We start from the raw sequence: 21,637 nt of genomic DNA on the forward strand, positions 1-21,637 counted from the left end.
TGATTTTCCATTCCCCTTTCTGCAACAGCCAGTCAGTATCCCTTCCTTCCACCACCCACCCCTTTTAAGTCCCCCCCCCCATTTGTGTGTGAAATCTTGCTTCGCCTCTATCCCCTGCCCGAGTATGCTGATTCCTTCCTTTTGTATATGGATTGAACAGTGACAAATGAAGAATCTAGAAAGCTTAGTTTTCGGCTATGACAACCTCTGATGTTTAACAAAGCAGCGACCTCTGTTAAGAGGAGTGGGCCGGGCTGTTTTTATTTTCCTCCCCTGCTGGTTGCCAACCCTCTACAGCAGTGGTTCCTAACCTGGGGGCCATGATCCCCCAGGGGGGCCGCAAAGTAATCCAGAGGGGGCGCAAACAGTAAAGAAACAAATTATTTATTAATCTTTTTTTTTTAAGTCTGACTGCTCCTTACTGCTGCTGCAGATAACATCTCCTCCTTGCTCCAAACAAGAAGGGAGGACTTTGCTGAAGCACCAGAGTGTCGTTCAGGCACACCAAAAGCAGGTATCTGCCTATACTACACATGACAGATGCCAAAGAAGGCTGAGGGAGGTGCTACCAGGAAGAAGAGGGGATTACTATCCTGACTGCCATCTCCTTGCACTGCCGCTGCTGATGGCACCCTTACTCAGAATAAGAGGAGAGGGCTTTTTGTGAAGCAAAAAGAAGCAAGGCTGCAAGCAAAGGCTGCTTTCCCCAGCCTGCCTCTCTTTCTTGACTCCTGCTTCCCTGCCACCTCCTTTTAAAAATTATTCTTATTCGTGAGGCTGCCCAGATCTCACCTTTGGCCCAGACAGAGCCAAGGAACAGTGAGGAAGCTCCGGGCTTTCTCACCCCACATCTCTGAGGCTACGTGTGTGTGCCAGTGTCCCCCCTTTCTTTTACTTACATTCTGTCCCCCACCTCCCTCTCCAAGATACTGGTGGTGGATGTTTACCCTGTTCTAGATGGGGTTACACTCCCCTTGAAGGAACAGGTTCGTAGTCTGGGGGTTCTTTTCGATCCTTCCTTGTCTCTTGAGGCGCAAGTGGCCTCGGTGGCAAGGAACGCGTTCTACCACCTTCGGCTGGTAGCCCAGCTACGCCCCTATCTGGACAGGGATGACCTCGCCTCAGTTGTTCATGCTCTGGTAACTTCTAGGCTGGATTACTGTAATGCGCTCTACGTAGGGCTGCCCTTGAAGACAGTTCGGAAGCTCCATCTAGTGCAAAACGCAGCAGCCAGACTGCTGACGAGGACCAGCCGGTCAGCGCATATAACACCTGTTCTGGCCCGTTTGCACTGGCTACCCATCTGTTTCCGAGCCAGATTCAAGGTGCTGGTTTTGACCTATAAAGCCTTACACGGCGTGGGACCGCAATATCTTGTGGAACGCCTCTCCCGCTATGAACCTACCCGGTCACTTCGCTCAGCATCTAAGGCCCTCCTCCGGGTACCAACCCATCGGGAAGCCCGGAGGACAGTTACTAGATCTAGGGCCTTTTCTGTAGTGGCCCCTGAACTGTGGAACAGCCTCCCCTAAGAAGTACGCCTGGCGCCTACGCTTCTATCTTTCTGGCGCCAGTTTAAGACCTGGCTATGCTCCCAGGCATTTTAAGCGTTTAATGTTATAATTTTAAATTTTCTACTTTCTTTTGCTGCTGCTTGTGTTCATTGTTTGTAGGCTGATTTTATTGTGATATTTTGTATTTTAACTTTTTGTACACCGCCCAGAGAGCTACTCGCTATGGGCGGTTTATAAATGAAACAAATAAATAAAAATAAATAATAAATAAATACTACAACATTGAGGGTTTCCCCCTTCCCATGTGCCCAAATGCATGCATGCCTGCAGATGCTTGCAGGAGGGGCAGGTGTGTTTGTGTGTGCGCTTGCGCTGATCTGTCTTCTGCTCCACTCTCATTCCCCAACTGCATGCTAACCAAGTAGGGTTGCCAGGTCAGAAGCATCCCAAAACCTGAGATTTCAGGGGCGGACTCTAGTGATGTCATGGGGTGGGCCTGAGTGATGTCACAGGGGCAGGCCCAAGTGAAGTCATTAAGCATGATACATTAAGCATCAATCACAGTTGCTTGGAGCATACAATTAAAAAAAAATCTGATTGGAAATTAATATAGAAATCTTAGCTAAAAGATGGAGCCTGGGTAAGGAACATTTAATCTAGCCTACTTGCTTTCAGCAAGAAGGGTGTAAGTGCCTTCAGACCAGACCAGTCACCAGAAGGCCATTGTAGGAAGCAGCCTAGTGTTGTGGAAGGTGGGAGCACTCAAAGAGTAAAGAAGGATGCCCCTAAAGGCTACAATTCTAAACACACTTACTAAGGGACTAAGCCCCATGGAACTCAACAGGATTTACCTGTGAGTAGATATAATTTGGATTATGGTGTTGGTAAAGCTTGACTAGGGATCCTCTGCAAAGACATCCATATCCAAGCAGGGTTGGCAACCCCCTGCCTGGAATGCCCTGCCCCTATCTTTTAACATGGCTGCTCCAAACTTTACAGATTTGACCCTTCACTTCAGAAAGAGGTCTGAGAAATGAGTAAGAGTAAGAAGATTCTCTACCCTTTCTGTCTACCCTGTGGGCTGCTATAAACTCACTTTGACAGCCAACCCAATTCCAGAGAGTAATAATTGACACAGAGAAAACACACATGGTTTGGTCTACCTTCACAGGCAACAGCTTGGGGACAACAATTGCAGCCACAGTTTCAAATATGTGAATTCTCTTTTACCACTATTGGGCAAGAAACAAACTGCCATGCAACCAAGGTGCATCATCAATGGGTTTTAGGGGGTTGAGCTGAGCACATGCAACCACTGCTGTTGCTTGTATGAATGCAAGGGAGTGAGGTTAAATGTAAATGAAACGCAAACAGAAAAAGACAGTGATGCTTTCCTAAATGCTATACCATACCAATCACAACAAGATTCCTATGAGTAAGGCAGACAACTCAGCATCCCACAACCAGTCAGGATAACCGAAAACCAAAACTAAAAAAGTCCTGGCAGCCAGCCAGTTAATGCAGAATGCTGCGGCATGATTGCTGACATGAGTGAGATCCTAGCAGCACATAATATCTCTGCTCTGAAATCTGCATTGGTTGCTTGCTGATTTGCTACCAGACCAAGTTCAAGCTGTGCTTTCCATGTTATGGGTGCCACATAGTACTTGTTCTGCTTTTGTAAGAAATCAGTCCTGTAAAGTGGCAGCATTTTGGATGCTCTGTTCATAGGGTTTTCATGGTAAGAGGTATTCAGAGGTGGTTTACCATTGCCTTGCTCTGACTTTGGACACATATCATACTTTGGACACATAATGAGAAAACATGATTCATTAGAAGAGACAATAACGTTGGGAAAAACAGAAGGGAGTAGAAAAAGAGGAAGACCAAACAAGAGATGGATTGATTCCATAAAGGAAGCCACAGACCTGAACTTGCAAGATCTGAACAGGGTGGTTCATGAGAGATGCTCTTGGAGGTCACCGATTCATAGGGTCGCCATAAGTTGAAATCAGAGCTTGGAAAAGTTACTTTTTTGAACTACAACTCCCGGGAGTTGTAGTTCAAAAAAGTAACTTTTCCAAGCTCTGGTTGAAATTTACTTGAAGGCACATAACAACAACAACAACAAAGTGGCAGCACCTACGCTTTAGAACTCCGCCTATTAACTGTTTTTGCCATAATTTTATTGTTTTAATTCTTTCTGTAAACCACTTTGAGATTTTCTACAATAAAGTGGTATATAACTGTTGTACATAAAATACATAAAGAAATTTTGGAGTCACTGTGGCCCTTACGTCTCTTCCCACTTTTAGGAACAAAGGAATTTGCCTTATACTGACTCAGGCCATTTGGTACCACATAGCTCAGTACTGATGACATGGACTAGCATTGGCTCTCCAGGATTCCAGGCAATGGTCGTTTCCAGAAATTGAATTTTGGATCTTTGCATGCAAAGCATATGCCCTACCAATGAGCTACAACCCTTCCCCTGTTTAAAAAAGTATATTTTAAAATTGTTCTTTTCAATTCACTCTTGAATACACATCATACCTAGATCCACACCATTCATTTAAAGCACATTCAACACCCATTTGAAGCACCTGAATCCCACCACAAAATCATGGGAACTGCAGTTTGTTAAGAGTGGTGAGAACTATAACTGTGAGGGGGAAATGACACTTCCCAGGATTCTTTAGGGGGAAGTCATGCACTTTAAATGCGAGTTGGATGTGCTTTAAATGTATTGTGTGGATCCACTTAATAAATTTAATAATAATAATAAACTTAATAAATTTTGCCTGCATGTAAATTGTTTTAATTAATTTATCAAAATGGAAATCAACTATAAAGTGTAGTGGGTGACCATGGGCTACTCACCATTGGATACTTATTGGGACATAGTATGAAGAAATATTTATATAAGCATGAGTATCAAATATGCTTATTATTTACACAACCTGTAAATATATTTATAGTGCAATCCTATGTTTGTTTACTCAGAAGCAAGTCCTAATGTATTCAACTGCAGCCTCAAGTGATAAGGAACTTGTTCTTTTAACAAGCCTTTTAAGCTGAGACCTTATCCCAGTCTGTGTTGGAACTGGTTTTTAATATGTTTTTAAACCTTTTCTTTTTTAAAAAAGATGTTTTTAAAGATGTTTTGTTTTAATATATTTTAAAGTCTCTTTTTATGATCTTTAAAGTGTTTTTAGTGCTTTTGTTTGCCGCCCTGGGCTCTTGCTGGGAGGAAGGGCGGGATATAAATCAAATAATAAATAAATAAAAATAAATAAATAAACTTCATTCACCCAACCCAAAATTCAGAATCATGCATGCCACTTTAAGCTGTTTTGCAACTATTTATACTTGTTTTATGGTTATTGGTTTTAAAAGGGATTTATTTCTTATTGTGAGCTGCCTTGGTTTCCAATCACCATCCCTACCTCACAGGGTTGTTGGAAAGACATGCACACACTTGCAGGTGTAAAAATACACCCCACATAATAGTTTATTGTCAAATCAGTTGGTCATTGCAGAACATTTTTAAAAAAATCAGTATTAGTTTCCTACATAATAAAAACTGTGATACCTAAGTAAGTCCTGCCTAATTGCTTTAAAAATAGAATTGGAGGGGGAGAGAAAGATTTACAACACAAACACAATTCTTTGCTATGTTTACTCAAAAGTCCCATTAATTTACAGCACAATCCTAACCATGTCTACTCAAAAGTAAGTCCTATTGAATTCAATGGGGTTTACTCCAGGTACATGGGATTAGCATTGCTTTGCTCCCAGAAAATCAAGTATTGGATTAAATACTTTCATATTGTGAAGGTTTTCAAAGCACTGCCCTCTTCAACAGACCAGGGTCTGACTCTTACACATAAGAGGAAAAAAAATTAAGCCATGTTTTTACTTACTCAAACTGAAAATCTCAAAACCACCATTTCCTGATGTTGCAATGAAGTCTAGGTATTGCCTGGGTCAACAAATCACAACCCAGGCTTCACTTATTGGCTACAATTCTGAAAGGGCGGGGTTAAAGCTAGGAGCTGCTATTGGGGGGGCTGATGTCTTGGTGTACTGTATATCTCGGGAACCAGACCACCTAGAAACTTATTTTTTTAAAAAATTGAAGCTGAGAGTATGGAGATTGAGGTGAGTCACCCAGAGACCTCCAAAAACCAGAGAATCCGGCCAAAAACCGGACACCTGGTAATCCTATAACCAAGTTATCAGTTCTGATGATCATCCCAAGGCCTAAAAGCACTAGCCCACCTCCTCAACCTATCCACCCTTTTGTCTTCCCAATCTAGCATCCCCACCACTGCTATATCGCTGCTTTTTGATGATGATGGAGATTTTAAAAAAGCTCAGGAGGTTGGCTGAGGCTGGGGTCCACAGACTACAGCGGAAATGTATTTATTTATTTATTTATTGCATTTATATCCCACCTTTCCTTCAAGTTGCTCAAGGTGGTACACATGGTTCCCCTCTTTCCATTTTATCCTTACACCAACCCTGTGAGATAGGTCAGGCCAAGAGACTGTCTGGCCCAAGGTCACCAAGCGGGTTTCATGGCTGGGTGGGGATTTGAACCTGGATCTTAGACCAACACTGTAAACCACTGGTGTTGGGAGACAGGACTGTACATCTTCAGACTGTCAGGAGGGGGATTATATTATTATTTACTCTCCCTTTCCCAGAGGTCCCAGGGTGAGTTACAACAATTTTAAAATACAGCATTTTAACAAATAAAAACAACCTAAAATCACAAAAAAGGGGTGAGTCCTAAAAATATACATCTCAGGTGTCAAAGGCCAGGGTAATGAGGCCAGAGGGTAGGATTTCTCCTTAAATAAACCACTTCAGCTTCTCCACTCCCATGATATCATGGCTTTGAGCAAAGTACTACAGCAGGAATTTTGCATTCAGCTGGAAAACTGAAAAGGAGGGTTTTTAAAAAAGTTAATAAGTAGAGGTAATAATTGCCTTATTGCACCTGAATTTTATTTTCTGTTGAAAACAGGATGCATACATGCGTCCTTGTTCTGATTTTATATATAGACAAAGACGAATGTTTCCTTTCCCATAATATACACTAAAGCTGCAGCTTGCAGTTTTAGATCACTTAAAGAAAAATGTGGTTTTCCTGTTGTTAACTATGATGAGCTCAATACATTTCACAACAGGATTCAAAGGGAAGGATTGAGAGAAGAGTCCGTCTTTGACTCTTTTGGGCAATGTAATCATTTTCTCCTTGGACACACAAAAAGCACTGGAAGGTATATTGATCCATTTTTTAAAAAGCCAAAATCCATTGGGCAATACCTTTATCAGAAGCAGTCAGAATATCATGAAATGGTGAGAAAGCTTTTGAGTTTGCCAGAACTCTTCATCAAGCTAGAGACTGAACAAAGGGAGAGAAAAGGGCTGGCTTGATGATGTTCTGTTCTTAATAAAGGAGGAACTTTTGTGGTTTCATTTAAGGTTAGAGCAGGTGTAAGGAACCTTTGGCCCTTCCAGTGTTGCTGAACTATAACTCCCATCAGCCCCAGCAAGCATGGCTAATGTCCAGGGAGGATCAGCATTGTAACTCAGCAACACAGAATCATAGAACAGTAGAGTTGGAAGGGCCTATAAGGTCGAGTCCAACCCCCTGCTAAGTGCAGGAATCCAAGCTAAAGCATATCCAAAAAGTGGCTGTCCAGCTGCTTCTTGAATGCCTCCAGTGTTGGAGAACCCACCGCCTCCCTAGGTCATTGGTTCCATCAAATATTGCCGCAGTATTGAAATTTTACCTCTTTGGCGCGTATAGAGTTTTGAGCTACTATAATCCCCTAATGAAAGCCCTTGATGGGCTGAAACGCGTTGGGCATCTCACACTACAAACTATTTCTTCAAAGAATATACAATAAATACTTTGAAATTCCCACCTTTGGTATTCTGGGTTTACACCCTCCTTTTTTTGCTCATTATTGTATGCCTTCCACCTTTTTTCCTATTCCTGTAACTTGAGCCCACTACTTTGTGTCCTGCACTCTGAGATTATCGAGAAGAGATCCTGGCCCTCTTCTGTGTGACAACTTTTCAAGTACTTGAAGAGTGCCAATCAGAACGAAAGGGGAGGCTGCATGTTAGCTCCTGAAAAGAGTCTTCTTAGTGGCTGACACCCTTTCTATAACTTTAATTGGCTCCAGTCAGCACGAAAGCACAAGGATTCTTCTCAGTGGATAACCCGCTCCCCTTTCATGCTGATTGGCTCATACATAGGGACCTGGTTGGGTTCCTGCTCTCAAAGAAGTAAGGGATCTACGACCCTTCGCAACCCCAGACAACTACACCCCTGGATCTAGCCCGATTATCACTTCTGGAGAAGTCAAAAGCTTCCTACCTGTTATTTCCTTTCTGGCATCTTTCTACCAGGGAAAGACTGGTGCTCTCTTAACCTGTTCAACAGGGTCCCAAAGGGAAGGGCCATATAGCTCAGTTTTCTTGTATGCAAAAGGTCCCAGGTTCAATCCCTGGCAACTTTAGATAGGGCTGGGAATGTCACCTCCTTGAAACCCTGGAGAGCTGCTGCCAGTCAGCTAGATAGACCATTGGTCTGACTTTATATAAAACAGCTTCCTGTGTCTAATAGACTCTAGCTTATGGATATTTGCTAATTTCACAGTTTAAGGTGAACTGAAAGAGGATGTAGGTGCTTCTGTTCCACCCACCCTCCTACCTCACCGGCACCTTCATTCACATCAGTGCAGGAATGGGGAACCTTTGGTCTTCCAGACTTTAACTACAACTCCCATCAGCCCCAGCAAGCAGAGCCAATGGCCAGGGATGATGGGAGTTTAGTCAGCAACATCTGGAGGGCCAGCAGTTATCTACACCCGCTCTCTAGGGCCTTTAATATAACAGCTGGGCTTGTTCTCCCTTCATCCTTGCCATTTTATGAACATTTTTAAAAATGACTAACGTAGAGATGAATCTGAGGGATCTTCCAGATGACCTGTTTATTGAACATTCAAACTGATTTGTTTGTACAAAATTTGTGCGGAGGTTATATGATGTCACACATTCATTCTCATTTGCTTAGGTGGGCTATGTGACGATGTAATCTGACATTGCAGTTATCCCACAGTTTCCAGTGCATTTCCCCATCACTTTTCTCACTGCAAAACCCATTTTTTCTGGGACTCAGTTTGTTGCACAAAAGTGCCAAATCCACTTTAATTGTTCAAAGGCTAAATTTGCCAGTATATGACTGAATCATTGCCACAATATAGTGATGGTCTTTGGAGGCTGCCTGAGAGTGCTCAGCAGCTTTTGGAACAGGGGTGAATAACAGGGGACTCCCCTTGAATGCCAGCAAGGCTATAACCTCCCACACAGCAATATCTTGCTCCATTTCTTAAACTTGTTCCATTTTTAAAAACGTATGAGCTGAACACTCTACAACTCCAGTGATGAACTATACACCAATGATGATGCAATACCCTGCAGTAGGTGTAGCCCACATTCTTGCCCTCCAGATGATTTTGAACTACATCTCCCATCATTTTATTTTCATTTATTATTACATTTATATCCCATATTTCCTTCAAGGAGCTCCAGGTGATGTAACAAACATGGTTCTCCCCCTCCTGATTTTATCCTCACAACAATTTTGTGAGGTAAGTTAGGCTGAGAGACAGTGACTGGCCCAAAGTTGCCCAGTGAGCTTCACAGCTGAATTGGGATTCGAACCCTGGTCTGGCAGGTTCCAGTCCAACTCTCTAACCACTACACTGTCTCACATCCCTATCCACTCGCCATCCTGGCTGGAGCTGATGGGAACTGAACAACATCTGGAGATCACCATGTTGGCTACCCCTGCCTTGTAGTCTAAATTCCCCTTTCTAGCGAAGGTATCTTCCACCCATTCTATCCTACAAGGCAGAGATCTATGGGTGTAGATCCAGTACCGTAGTGACAAATTCAGAAGTGCAAGGTCCCTTCATGTTAGTTACAAGGACACCCCTTCCCACTTTTCTTTTGCTGCGGGGTTGAGAATGAGATCTTTGTTAATGCCTTCTCCCACAACAACAGACATCCCTAGGAGCCAATAAGCACAAAAGGAGAGAGTGTTAGCAACTGAGAAGAGTCTTCTCAGTGGCTGATTCACCTCTTTTCACTCTGATTAGCTCTAATCAGCAGGAAAGGAGAAGGAAGCAAGTTGGAAGAGTCTTTTCAGAGCCTAACACACTTCCCTTACACGCTGATTGGCTCATACGAGGCTGGAGACATAGGGAGTCTGCTCCTAAAAAAGTAAGGGATCGAAGACCCCACGAGCCCCCAGATGACTACACCTCTGTGTAGATCTGTGGGCGATTTGCTATAGATTTGCAAGAGTTTCTGACTCCCAACTGTTCAACATTTGAAACAATAAAAAGGTGTGTCTCACCATCAACCCCGCTTATAAATTAAACTGCTGAAATAAAGAAAGCCTGCGGAGAAACCGGGCGTGGTTTTGTGAGTGAAAGGACAATGAGTGAGCTCAGTTCCTGAACATAAATTTCTGCTCTGAGCATGTGCTCAGAGGCTGCCAGTACCTTGATGCTACATGTCTGCTTCCCTTTTGCAGAAAGCCTATCCCCGCCATGTGTCCTATTGTATAGGGGTCCTGTGGTAGCAGCAGAAGATATATATAGAGGATTGTATCCAACTAAGTTCAACTCAGAGAAGACCCACTGAAATGAATGGATCTGAGTTAGTCTCTTTTTGGGAGGAAAGGTAGGGCTAAATAAATAAAGTCCATTAATTCCAATGGATCTACTCTGAGTAGGACTAGCCTACAACCTAGTGCAGTGTTTCTCAACCAGTGTGCCTCCAGATGTTGTTGGACCACAACTCCCATCAGCCTCAGCCAGCATTGCCAATGGTCAGGAAAGATGGGAATTGTGGTCCAACATCTGGAGGCACACTGGTTGAGAAACACTGACCTAGTGTTTGGTCATGGCTATGGGGTGGGAAGCTATCACTAGTACTGTTTCAATGGCCCCCTGAAGTCTGGTGCTTACCGTGCCTTTTGCCCTGCTCACCACTGACATGTGGCTCCTGGGAGATTACCCAGAAGGGAATGTGGCCCTTAGACTGAAAAAGTCTCCCTACCCCAGTTCTAGATAATAACTTTGCATAGTTAATAGCTTCCAGAGGTGTAGTTGTCCAGGGTCTCGGGGGGTCTGAGACCCTTTACTTTTTTCAGAGCAGGGTCCCAGCAGGGTCCCTATGTCTTCAGCATCCTATGAGACAATCAGCATGAAAGGGGAGTGTGTTAGTTACTGAGAAGAGTCTTCTAACATGCTTCCTTGTCCTTTCCTGCTGATTTGAGCCAATCAGAGTGAAAAGTGAGTCAGCCACGGAGAAGACTGTTCTCAGCAGCGAACAGCTTCCCCTTTCATGCTTATTGGCATTAACAAGGATCTCATTCTCAACCCAGCAGCAAAATCAGGGGGGCATGGCTGTGACTAAGATGAAGGGACCCTGCACTTTGAATTTGCCACTATATTTCTCATGGCATCTTAGGACATTTGGTTACATCTTTTGTGAATAATTTGTACCTGGCAGTTTCTTATATAAGGACTTAATGGCAGATCTAGCAGCAATCCATCCTGCACATTATATACCTCTGCATCAACCTCTTGACCCACCATCACCATCCTGGGTGGCTTTCTGCATTTAGAAAAATCTTGCATCTGGGGACGGGGAGGGCGGTCAAGGTCTTGTGGCTTCTGAAAGACTAAGATTTATTGTGGCATAAGCTTTTATGGGCTAGAGAGGCCACATTAGCAGATGCATTAAGGGTTGGTCTCAGTTGGCAAATGATGACTCCCTCTAATAGCGGACTCAGGGGGTGAGTGCCAAAAGAAATGAAGCCAGAATGACTTCACTGAAAAGCTAGGGGGAGGAATAAACATGCTTTGGAGGAGCCCCCAAGTTTGCAGGAGTACAAACAAACAAACCTACCTTTTTAAAAAAATGGGCTCCCTTTGGGAAGAAGGGTGGGATAGACATTTAGTAAATAAAGGGGCAACAACCCCTCTAGCAGTTTAATGAGGACTGAGTATGGCACACCATGTTGTGTCAGAAAATGGGGAAATGGGCGTGAGTGCTTAATGGCCTGCTGAAGCACTGCATGCTGGTTACAATGCTGGACAGGCACACATACATATACATACATAAGCAGGGATATAGTTGTTTGAGGTCTCAAGGGGTTTTAGACTTTTTCCTTTTTTGGGATCAGGGTCCCTACATCTCCAGCATCCTACGAGCCAATCGGCACGAATGGGGAGTAAGCCACTGAGAAGAGTCTTCTAACATTTCCACATCAGTTTGCGAACTTTCCTCATGACAACTCATCAGCATTTTAGTCTTGAGTTCTTCCTAATTTACAGTTTTGCCTAATATGCATTTTTGCAAGCAATGTTTTTCTAATATAATTCATTTTTTTGTATGTTACTGTCACAAATATATGCTTGTTAATGCACAAGTTAGCAGAAACGCATTACTTGGCTGGAGAACTGCATATACCAAATCTGGAGGTGTTTGAATTTTGAAGGATGGGCACGTTTCAGTTTTCATACTGTTTCAGGAAATGCAAATTAGGAACGTTCGCTTTTAAATGTTTACTGAACTGAATTTCTCCCCCACACCTAGTCTTAAAGGGCCATGAAATAACAAAAGGCACAGTCTGTGATATTTCTAGGCAGAGCTTTGCACAGAAACTCGGTGGGAAAATTTTGTGCCACGATTAATCTATTAGTACTTAAGGGGCCATGAGGCTATTTTTCACATTAGCTTTAGCAAAGTGACCTCTGGGCTATTTCATCCATCAAGAAGCATCCTAAGTGTTGGTTAAGTTCCTCTTGGGAGGGGCTATGCTGCACCAGAAAGACAGGCTCTATTCTACATTCCAAAATGCCCCTAATGACATAGGAACAGCAGACTAAAACATTGGTAGGGCCTAGGAGATTGACCTTCACAAGATGCTGACTTAAAATGCATCAATATTTCATATGTTCTGCAGTTAAACCTGATCTGTATAACTGGCTCCAGGCCCAGTTAGCTCAAGAACTCCCGACCTTCTGCCAAAGAGGCCACACCCCATGCGTTGGGTTGTCTTTCCTTGCCTGGGGGTAGTGAGTAGAAAGGGAGTTGCTCCTTTGCTTTCCCTTTTTTCATTCACAGAATAATATGGCATCTCCAGTTAAAAGGATCTGAGAGGAGCTGATGGGGAATCATAGAACAGTAGAGTTGGAAGGGACCTATAAGGTTATTGAGTCCAACCCCCTGCTCAATGCAGGAATCTAAATTAAAGCATACCTGACAGGTGGCTGTCCAGCTGTCTCTTGAAGGCCTCTAGTGTTGAAGAGTAGGTAATTGGTTCCATTGGCCCACTGCTCTAACAGTTAGGAAGTCTTTTCTTGATGTTCAGTCGAAATCTGGCTTTCTGTAACTTGAGACCACTGCTCCATGTCCTGTGCTCTTAATTCTCTGTTGGGAATTAAACTGTGCAAAATGCATGGAGAAGCCACATGTGGAAATAATTTGTTATTGTTATGTGCCTTCAAGTCGATTACGACTTATGGAGACCCTATGAATCAGCGACCTCCAAGAGCATCTGTCATGAACCACCCTGCTCAGATCTTCTAAGTTCAGGTCTGTGGCTTCCTTTATGGAATCAATCCATCTCTTGTTTGGCCTTCCTCTTTTTCTACTCCCTTCTGTTTTTCCCAGCATTATTGTCTTTTCTAGTGAATCATGTCTTCTCATGATGTGTCCAAAGTATGATAACCTTAGTTTCAACATTTTAGCTTCAAGTGATAGTTCTGGTTTAATTTGATCTAACACCCAATTATTTGTCATTTTTGCAGTCCACAAATATTCAAAAGAAAGCTAGAAAAACAAATGGCCCTGTCTGCCATCAGGAAAATGCGCTGCCTTGACCAATAAAAACAGAACTTCCAGGGGCAATTAGTTACACCAGTACACTGCTTTTTTCACTATATCCTCCAGCTGCAGGTTGGCAGTGGGCTAAATCGACCATCCAAGCATTGAACTTGTTAATTCATCATGTATCACTGCATCATACTTTTAAAGATGTAGTATGTACCAGAACTGAACCCCATAAACAAGGGAGGAAGATACATCCCTGCGAGTAGGTGCTACTGGCTCTGGCTCTGCTGAGTTTTGGTGGTGATGTACACATAGGGAAATAAATGTAAGCACCTCTCTCTGATATGTACATACAAAATGGTTTCGTGACAAAGCCGCCAAACCCAACAAAAAAGACAAGAGGAAGAACTCACACACCATGTGCTGTTAGAAGCAAACTGTACCCTCTACTGGTCGAAAAGGTGAAAAGCAATAATTCCTCAGTGCAAGTAGATTCATCCCTTCCAGAACTTCCTAAGACGTAGCTATGAAAGATGAGGCACAGGTCCTGAGAATCAGCATAGGAAAAAAACATATCCTTACAACAATCAATGTAACTGCTGATTTGGACACTAGCAAGTGTTTGTGATGAATAAACAGAGTCAGACTATTGGTTCACTTAGCTCTAGTTCTGAAAGCATATTCCAAAAGACTCAGGCAGGAGCAAACCTCTCTAGTGGCAATGATCCTGTGCAGTCCCCTTCAATTCCTCTCTCCCTCGACATCCATCAGCAGTGCAGAAAAGCTTGGGACTAGCACACGCTGTTATCTGACAGGCTATAGCATGGGTGGTTAATCTGTCCAGATGTTGACTCTAGCTCCCACCATCAGCCCCAGTGAACTTGGCCAATGGTCAGGGATGATGGGAGTTGTAGTCCAACAACATCAGAAAGGCCACAGGTTAGCCACTCCTGCTGCAAGGGCCAGTTCTCTATAATATGGACCTTGCAGCCACACTTGTGATATGCTCTGCCTGCTTCTCTTATTGTTTATGATCACAGCTGGCCAAATGCAGGCATTTATCTCCACCACACAAGCCACTTGTGCGCAAGATCCTGACAAGGTCTGTGGTTGTAGAGCAATCCTTTGGTAGTCAGTGCCCCCATGAGCATGCCCCAGTGGCAAATAACAGAATTAACAAACCAGCCAGAAAGATGGATTTATAAAAGGCATCCTATCATACATAAGTACATAAATAAGAGTTTTCAAGGTAGCTCATCCCCTTAGAAGAGAGACAGGGTCAAGCGTGTTTGTGTGCATATGTGCTCATTTCTGATATTCTTTTAAAAGCCTAAGTCAGCACAGCTTGGGACATCTGCAAGCCTTTGACCACTTGCTTTCTTGTGTTCATGCAGGTGAGCTGCTCAGCCTTGTCCATCCATGGATGATTCACATCTCAGAACTCTTCAGTGATCTCCATCCTGTTGGGCTTAGCTCCAGGAGGCCGGACAAGCGGCAGCTTTTGCCCCTTTCCCATACACAGGCCTGTCCCAGGAATTACAAAGGGGAATGAAAGAACCGATCTCCAGGCGGCACAGAAACACTGTGTCTTCCTGGGCTGCGATCTGTGGGGAAAGGATTGCTTCTGCTATCCAAACCCATATCATTTTCAGTAGCTAAGCCCCAAAGATGCAGCATGGTCACAAAAGGACGTACATCAATGACTTCCAAGGTAAATTCTGGTTCCACACATGGCATGGCCCTTCTGTTTCTGCTTTCTTCAGAGTACCTGGACAGCCCAGATCTGTGTAGGTCTTGCTTCTGACGAATCCCAGAGGATGGCATGGTCCCGGTCGTAGGTTCGACCTCCTACATGGAGAAAAGGAGAAAACAAATGGGCACGGCACAGAGATACATTTTTGCCAATCTCTCTCTCACCCACATCTCTCTTGAGTTTTCCTGTTACAAACAATGATATGGCACATACTGCTAATAGCATCTGAGTAATAATATAGGGAGTTGCTTCATACCAGGTTAGGGTTGTAGTGAACTAAGTTCAACTCAGAGTAAAAATGTAAATGTACTGCCTTCAAGTCGATTCCGACTTATGGCGACCCTATGAATAGGGTTCTCATGAAGCCAAGAGGCAGTGACTGACCCAAGGTCACCCAGTGAGCTTCATGGCTATGTGGGGATTCGAACCCTGGTCTCCCAGGTCATAGTCCAACACCTTAACCACTACACCACACTAGACCCACTTAAATTAACAGACCTAAGTTATTCATGTGCATTAATTTAAATGAGTTTACTCTGAGTATGACTAATACAGCAGGGCCCCGCTTTAAGGCGCTTCGCTACAGCGCTTCGCTAATACAGCGGTCTCAATTAGACGCAATTAGACTAAAGCCCCACTCATATGGCGCTTGTTCTGCTTTTATGGCGGTTTTCAGGCATCGCGCGCCATTCTATTCAATGAGTTCCGCTTTACAGCAGTTTTTGCTTTCCAGTGGGGGGCCGGAACGTAACCCGCCGTATGAGTGGGGCCCTACTGTATTGAATACATCCCATGGTTTATCTACCACAGTATTATCCACTCAGAATCAGCAATGATTCTCCAGGGCCTCAGGCAGATGACAGTCTTCTGATGACTCATCTTGAGTACACCACAATTTACACTGCAGTTTAAGAAGGTTTAGAGGAGGGCAACAAGGATGATCAGGGGACTGGACATAAAGCCCTGTAAGGAGACACCGAGAGAACTGGGCATGTTTTGCTTTGAGAAGAGAAGATTGGGGGGAGATATGGTAGCACTCTTCAAGTACTTGAAAGGTTGCCATGCAGAGGAGGGCCAGGATCTCTTCTCAATTGTCCCAAAGTGCAGGACACAGAATAATGGACAAGTTGGAGAAAGCCAGATTTCTGCTGAACATTAGGAAAAACTTCCTGACTATTGGAGAGTACAACAATGGAACCAATTACCTAGGGAGGTGGTGGGCTCTCCAACACTGGAGGCATTCAAGAGGCAGCTGAACAGCCACCTGTCAGGTATGCTTTAACTTGGGATTCCTGCTTTGAGCAGGGGGCTGGATTTGATGGCCTTATAGGCCCCTTCCAACTCTACTATTCTATGATTCCCCATCAGTTGCTCTCTGATCCTTTTAACTGGAGATGCCAGGACTGGACCTGGGACTTTCTACATGGAAAACATGTGGTCTATTACTGAACCATGGACCCTCCGTGACACCTCAGAGCCAGTTCTGCCTCAGCCCTACTGCCTCCTAGTAAGACTGGTCTCTGGCCGCCTCATTTCTCCTCTTTATAAGAGTCCAGATCTGTCTAGAAGCTCTGCCCCTCTCCCCTTCAGATTGGTCTTTGGGTTCTGAAAGATGACCCCTTCACTGGCTGCATATACACCATATATTTAAAGTACACTTCTCCCCCCCCCTCCGCACCCCGCTCCCAAGGACCATGAGAACTGTAGTTTACCCCTCACAGTGAATATTACCATCTGATCTCCATCTTGATATAAGTCCAGAGAATGGAAACCAAATTCTTCAAGGAATGGTTGAACAAACTGAGAATGAAGGAACGTGACAACTCTTTAGATTTCTGAAGGGCTGTCACATAGAAGAGGGCAAAGACTTGCTCTTTAGTGCTCCCAGGGGCAGGACTAATGAACTTAAGTTGCAGGAGGGATAGATTTTGGTTGAATATCAGGAGAACAAAAGGAAATTTAGGGGTATTAAAGCATGCCTAGCTATATTTTCATTCCTTCTAGAGCTAAATCCCCTGCTTCCTGGCCTCAGAAACTTCCCTCTGACCCTAAATCTGAATCTCCACCACCACCAAAGCCAAGGTCTTACCTTTCACATCTAGGACCTTGTGTTCAAACATCTGACTGCAGATCCTCCCCAAGGAATCGACTCGCCAAGTCTGACAGGGCATTCGGCTCTCAGACCACAACACCACCTTGGACCCCTTCCCAGCTGGACCAATCACTTGCAAGCTCATGTTGGGTGCAACCTGAAACTCAAGAAAGGTCAAGTCAGTCTTGAACGAAAGTACATATGGAAGAGGCCATCATTCCTCACACGACAGGACGTAATTAAACTATGGCATTTGCTGCCACATATATGTGATGATGGCCTCCAACTTAAGATGGCCTTAGCAAAAGAACTAGACAAATTCATGGAAGATAAGCAGGGCCGGTGCCACAGGATGGCCAGGTTGGGCCCTGGCTGAGGGCCCCTCCTTACGGTGGGTGGGTAGGCTCCCAACCCTGCCACGGATCAGAGAGGGCCACAATGCCCACCTGCATGCCCCACTTACCTCTCCCTTGAAGTCAATGATGGCTGCCCTGTGGGGGACAAGCCTGCCATTAACTAAGATGGCGGCTGAGGTTTCCCTAAGGGGCTGATGCTCCTACTGCCATCTTGGTTAATGGCAGGTATGCTCGCGCGTAGCACGCATGAGTGCCGTCATCCAAGATGGCAGTGTAGGCACCAGCCCTGAGGGAAGCCTCAGCCGCCATATTTGTTGATGGCAGGCACAGGCACACAGCATGGGCAGCATTCACTTCAAGGTTAAGGCAGGTAGGTGGGGTGAGCGTGTGTGTGGTGTCCAAGGGCCCTGGCATGCCTGGCGCCGGCCCTGAAGATAAGGCTATCAATCATTATGAATTGTGCTACCTCCAGGATGAGAGGCACCATGGCTCTGAATACCAGTTGTTGGAGAAAAAGAGTGGGAGAGGGCTATCACACTTGCTCTCTGCTTGCGGGATTCCCAAGGCCATCTAGCTGCCCACTGTGGAAATAGGATGCTGGATTAGATGGGACGTTGGTCTAAGCCATACATGTGAAAACCAGTTGTTTGGGAGCACAAGTGAGGAGAGTGCTGCTGTGCTCGTGTCCTGTTCGCAGTGTGGTTGAATTTGCCTTGCATGCAGATAGGGCTGGGAGAGACTGAAACCCTGGTGAGTCGCTGCCAGCCAGTGTAAACAACACTGAGCTAGATGGTCTGACTTGGTAAAAGGCAGTCTCCTGTCTCATTGGCCAGTGTAGAAAACAGGATACTGGATGAGACAGGCCTTTAGTCTTATTTAGCAGGGCTCTTCTTATGTTCTTATGGAAAGCACTCAAAAGACTAAGCAGGTAGATTCTCATAGTGAACATCTAAACCTGAAGTTGCTGTTTATTTAGTCAGACCATTAGTCTATGTAGCCCAATCCTGCCTGCTCTGACTGGCAGTGGCCCTTCAAACTCTTCCCCCGTCACCTGCTACCTACTATCCATTTACCTGGAGATACCTGGCAATTGGGCCTGGAACCTTCTGCATGCAAAGCAATGGTTCCATCACTAAGCCATGGCTGCTATGCACAGATTTTTCTTATATCCCAGCATGCACCTTTGTAGGGAAAATGTTCATATATGAAGCAGCCATAAAGAAGCCTCATCTTAGCTATTTATGGTGTGATTTATTTGGATATTAGTTCTGTCTGGTTTACCCACATGCTATGTGGCCCACAGAGAGAACTAAGCAATAAACCCAAGATTATTGTATGGAATCATCTCGAATGAGACTTCCACACAACAGGAAGAGAGAGAGAGAGAGAGAGAGAGAAGCCCTTACCTGGTTCTTCATAAGCCCCTCTTCATAGTACCAGATGGAGCTGCTCTTGTCGTTGAGCTCTGAGACCAGAACACGCCCAGCTTTCATGTCTTCAGCATCATCTGGGACAGACAGGAAGGACTTCAACTCTTCATTTTTCAAGCGGAAGTAAATCCGTCTCTGCAGAGAAGGAGGGGAGAGGTAGAGGGAAAGGACAGCACAGTGCATTAGTCTGAGCTCCTCTGCAACCCAGCTGGAGTGTCCATTCACAGGGCCGTGCATGTATGCCTCGATTGAGCAGTAGCATAGAATGAGTGTAAGACATGGGCACAGAATTCAGCTTCCAGAAAATCACAGCTTTCTATTTTAAAATAACAAATTTCAGGCTCTTGCGGCTGTGAAGATGTGCTTGAAAGTCTAAAGGCAATGCCTGCTTGAAATCTCAAAAGCAAGAGGGGCAGCTGCTGAATGAGATTTCCATTGGTTGGGATTGGAGCTTTGGTATGTGATTTGCAAAAATTGAATTGTGCAAAACAAGAGAAAGCAGGCAAATTGGCTGAGACTTGCATGATTTGCACAAGAGGTCACAGGATCCAGCTTTTCCATATGATTGCAATTTGGGGATGGTACCTACACATGGAGGCATACGCATGAGGAAGAGCATTTAACCAAATTCATAGGGAAATTCCACAAGTTGACAGGGTGAGCAATCCCAGCATGATGTCTGCCTGCCTCCCTCACACATGCAAGACATTCTGCCGGTTGAGGCAGAGCCAGCTTTGCTGCTTTCCCACATGCCGCTCTCACACACTGACCCCCCCCATCTAGTTTTGCAGCCGCTGATACATAGATGTGCCAAGCCTCTCCTGAGACAACCACCCAACAATGCCTCACGCTGAGGAAAGACTGTAGGGAAAGTAGCGTACTTCCAGAATGAGGCAGTGTAGATGAGGTGGCTCCAAAGAGCATCTATGCCTTTGATGCTTTGCTAGACCACGTACTCTAATGTTTAAGAGTAGTACATTGCTAGACGTTCAGAGAAGTAAACAAACTTTAAATAGCATTTGCTGTGTAAGGATGGATGGGGAGTCCACTGGAGATGATAAAGACCCACTGGAGTGCCCTACAGTTGCAGGCACACAGTAGACTGTTTTGCTGCTGCAGCAAAGTGGCACTAATGCTCTCACCGAGATAAAACTGATGGATGGGTGAACTGGTGAGGGCAGAGAAACCTGCTGCCCCTCCTGTTACACCACCTGAGACAAAGGTCTCAGTGTAGCTCATGGGTGAGCTGGCACTATGCAGCAATAACTCTCACACGGGTAAAAGTTTATAGGAACTGGCCCCAGGCTAGGGCACCCTGTGGATCTGTACATACAACCTAAGTGGGCACCATGTATGATGGAATTACCAGGAATTTGACATCTACCTGCTCTATTTCCCAGAATTTAAAATGGTTCACCTGCACAATTAAGCAGCTTGGAGAGAAATTGAGAGATAAGGCAGATGTAGTTAATTTGCTTCTATTAATTCCCTAACTCCCCCTCTAGGATGCACACCTTAACGTGGTGAGGGGGTTTGAGAGTGTTGAAGAAGCTGAGAGCAATGCCGTCAGGAGTCTAGACCAAGAGGTTAGACTCCTAGCAGGGGCACCCAAGGCAGAATGCTCAAAGCTGAGACACCAGACTAAAATGCATCCAAACTCAGAGGAAGGCAGTGGTAAACCACCTCTGAATACCTCTTACCACGAAAGCCCTATGAACAGACTATCCAAAATGCAACATGAGATAGTGCTGGAAGATGAGACCCCCCAGGTCAGAAGGCACTTAATGAGCTACTGGGGAAGAACAAAGGACAAGTACGAGTAGCGTTGTGACTAATGATGCAGCTGGGTCAAAGCCGAAAGGAAGCCCAGAGGCTGATGCGCACAGATGCGAAAGGAGAGTCCAAAGTTGTACGATGCACACAATAGGAACATGGAATGTGAGAAGCATGAACCAGGGAAAGTTAGAAATTGTCAAGCAAGAAATGAAATGTATCAACATTACAATACTTGGTGTGAATGAATTAAAATGAGCGGGAATGGGACATTTTCAGTCAGGGAACTACAAAATATTTTATGCAGGAAATGAGAAATTAAGAAGTAACTTTAAAGTTGACAACGAGGACATTGAACTTGTCAAGGATTATCAATACCTTGGCACAGTCGTTAACCAAAATGGAGATAATAGTCAAGAAATCAGAAGAAGGCTAGGACTGGGGAGGGCAGCTATGAGAGAACTAGAAAAGGTCCTCAAATGCAAAGATGTATCCCTGAACACTAAAGTCAGGATCATTCAGACCATTGTATTCCCCATCTCTATATATGGATGTGAAAGTTGGACAGTGAAAAAAGCAGATAAGAGAAAAATCAACTCATTTGAAATGTGGTGTTGGAGGAGAGCTTTGCGCATACCATGGACTGTGAAAAAGACAAATTGGGTGTCAGAACAAATTAAACCAGAACTATCACTAGAAGCTAAAGTGATGAAACTGAGGTTATCATACTTTGGACAGAAAATGAGAAGACATGATTCACTAGAAAAGACAATAATGCTGGGGAA

At 44.5% G+C, this 21,637-nt stretch overlaps 2 protein-coding genes across 4 annotated transcripts in view; both read right to left on the bottom strand.

Annotated features, from left to right (window-relative positions):
• UBXN11 (UBX domain protein 11) overlaps positions 1-5,482 on the bottom strand; it is a 69,014-nt gene extending 63,532 nt beyond the window's left edge. Inside the window, exon 1 of the mRNA XM_061597873.1 lies at positions 5,438-5,482. The gene's annotated coding sequence lies outside the window, so the exon portion shown is untranslated. The remainder of the gene's footprint in view (positions 1-5,437) is intronic.
• A 9,154-nt stretch (positions 5,483-14,636) lies between these two features.
• CRYBG2 (crystallin beta-gamma domain containing 2) overlaps positions 14,637-21,637 on the bottom strand; it is a 67,932-nt gene continuing 60,931 nt past the window's right edge. For all 3 annotated transcript variants that reach the window (XM_061597284.1, XM_061597285.1, XM_061597286.1), the window contains exons 18-20: positions 19,056-19,214; positions 17,291-17,450; positions 14,637-15,296 (exon numbers count right to left, since the gene is read on the bottom strand). In XM_061597284.1, coding sequence (XP_061453268.1) covers positions 15,208-15,296; positions 17,291-17,450; positions 19,056-19,214 — 408 coding nt within the window. In that variant the 3' untranslated portion in view covers positions 14,637-15,207. The remainder of the gene's footprint in view (positions 15,297-17,290; positions 17,451-19,055; positions 19,215-21,637) is intronic.

Source organism: Rhineura floridana, chromosome 15, assembly GCF_030035675.1.
Source record: "Rhineura floridana isolate rRhiFlo1 chromosome 15, rRhiFlo1.hap2, whole genome shotgun sequence".
NCBI lineage: Eukaryota > Metazoa > Chordata > Lepidosauria > Squamata > Rhineuridae > Rhineura > Rhineura floridana.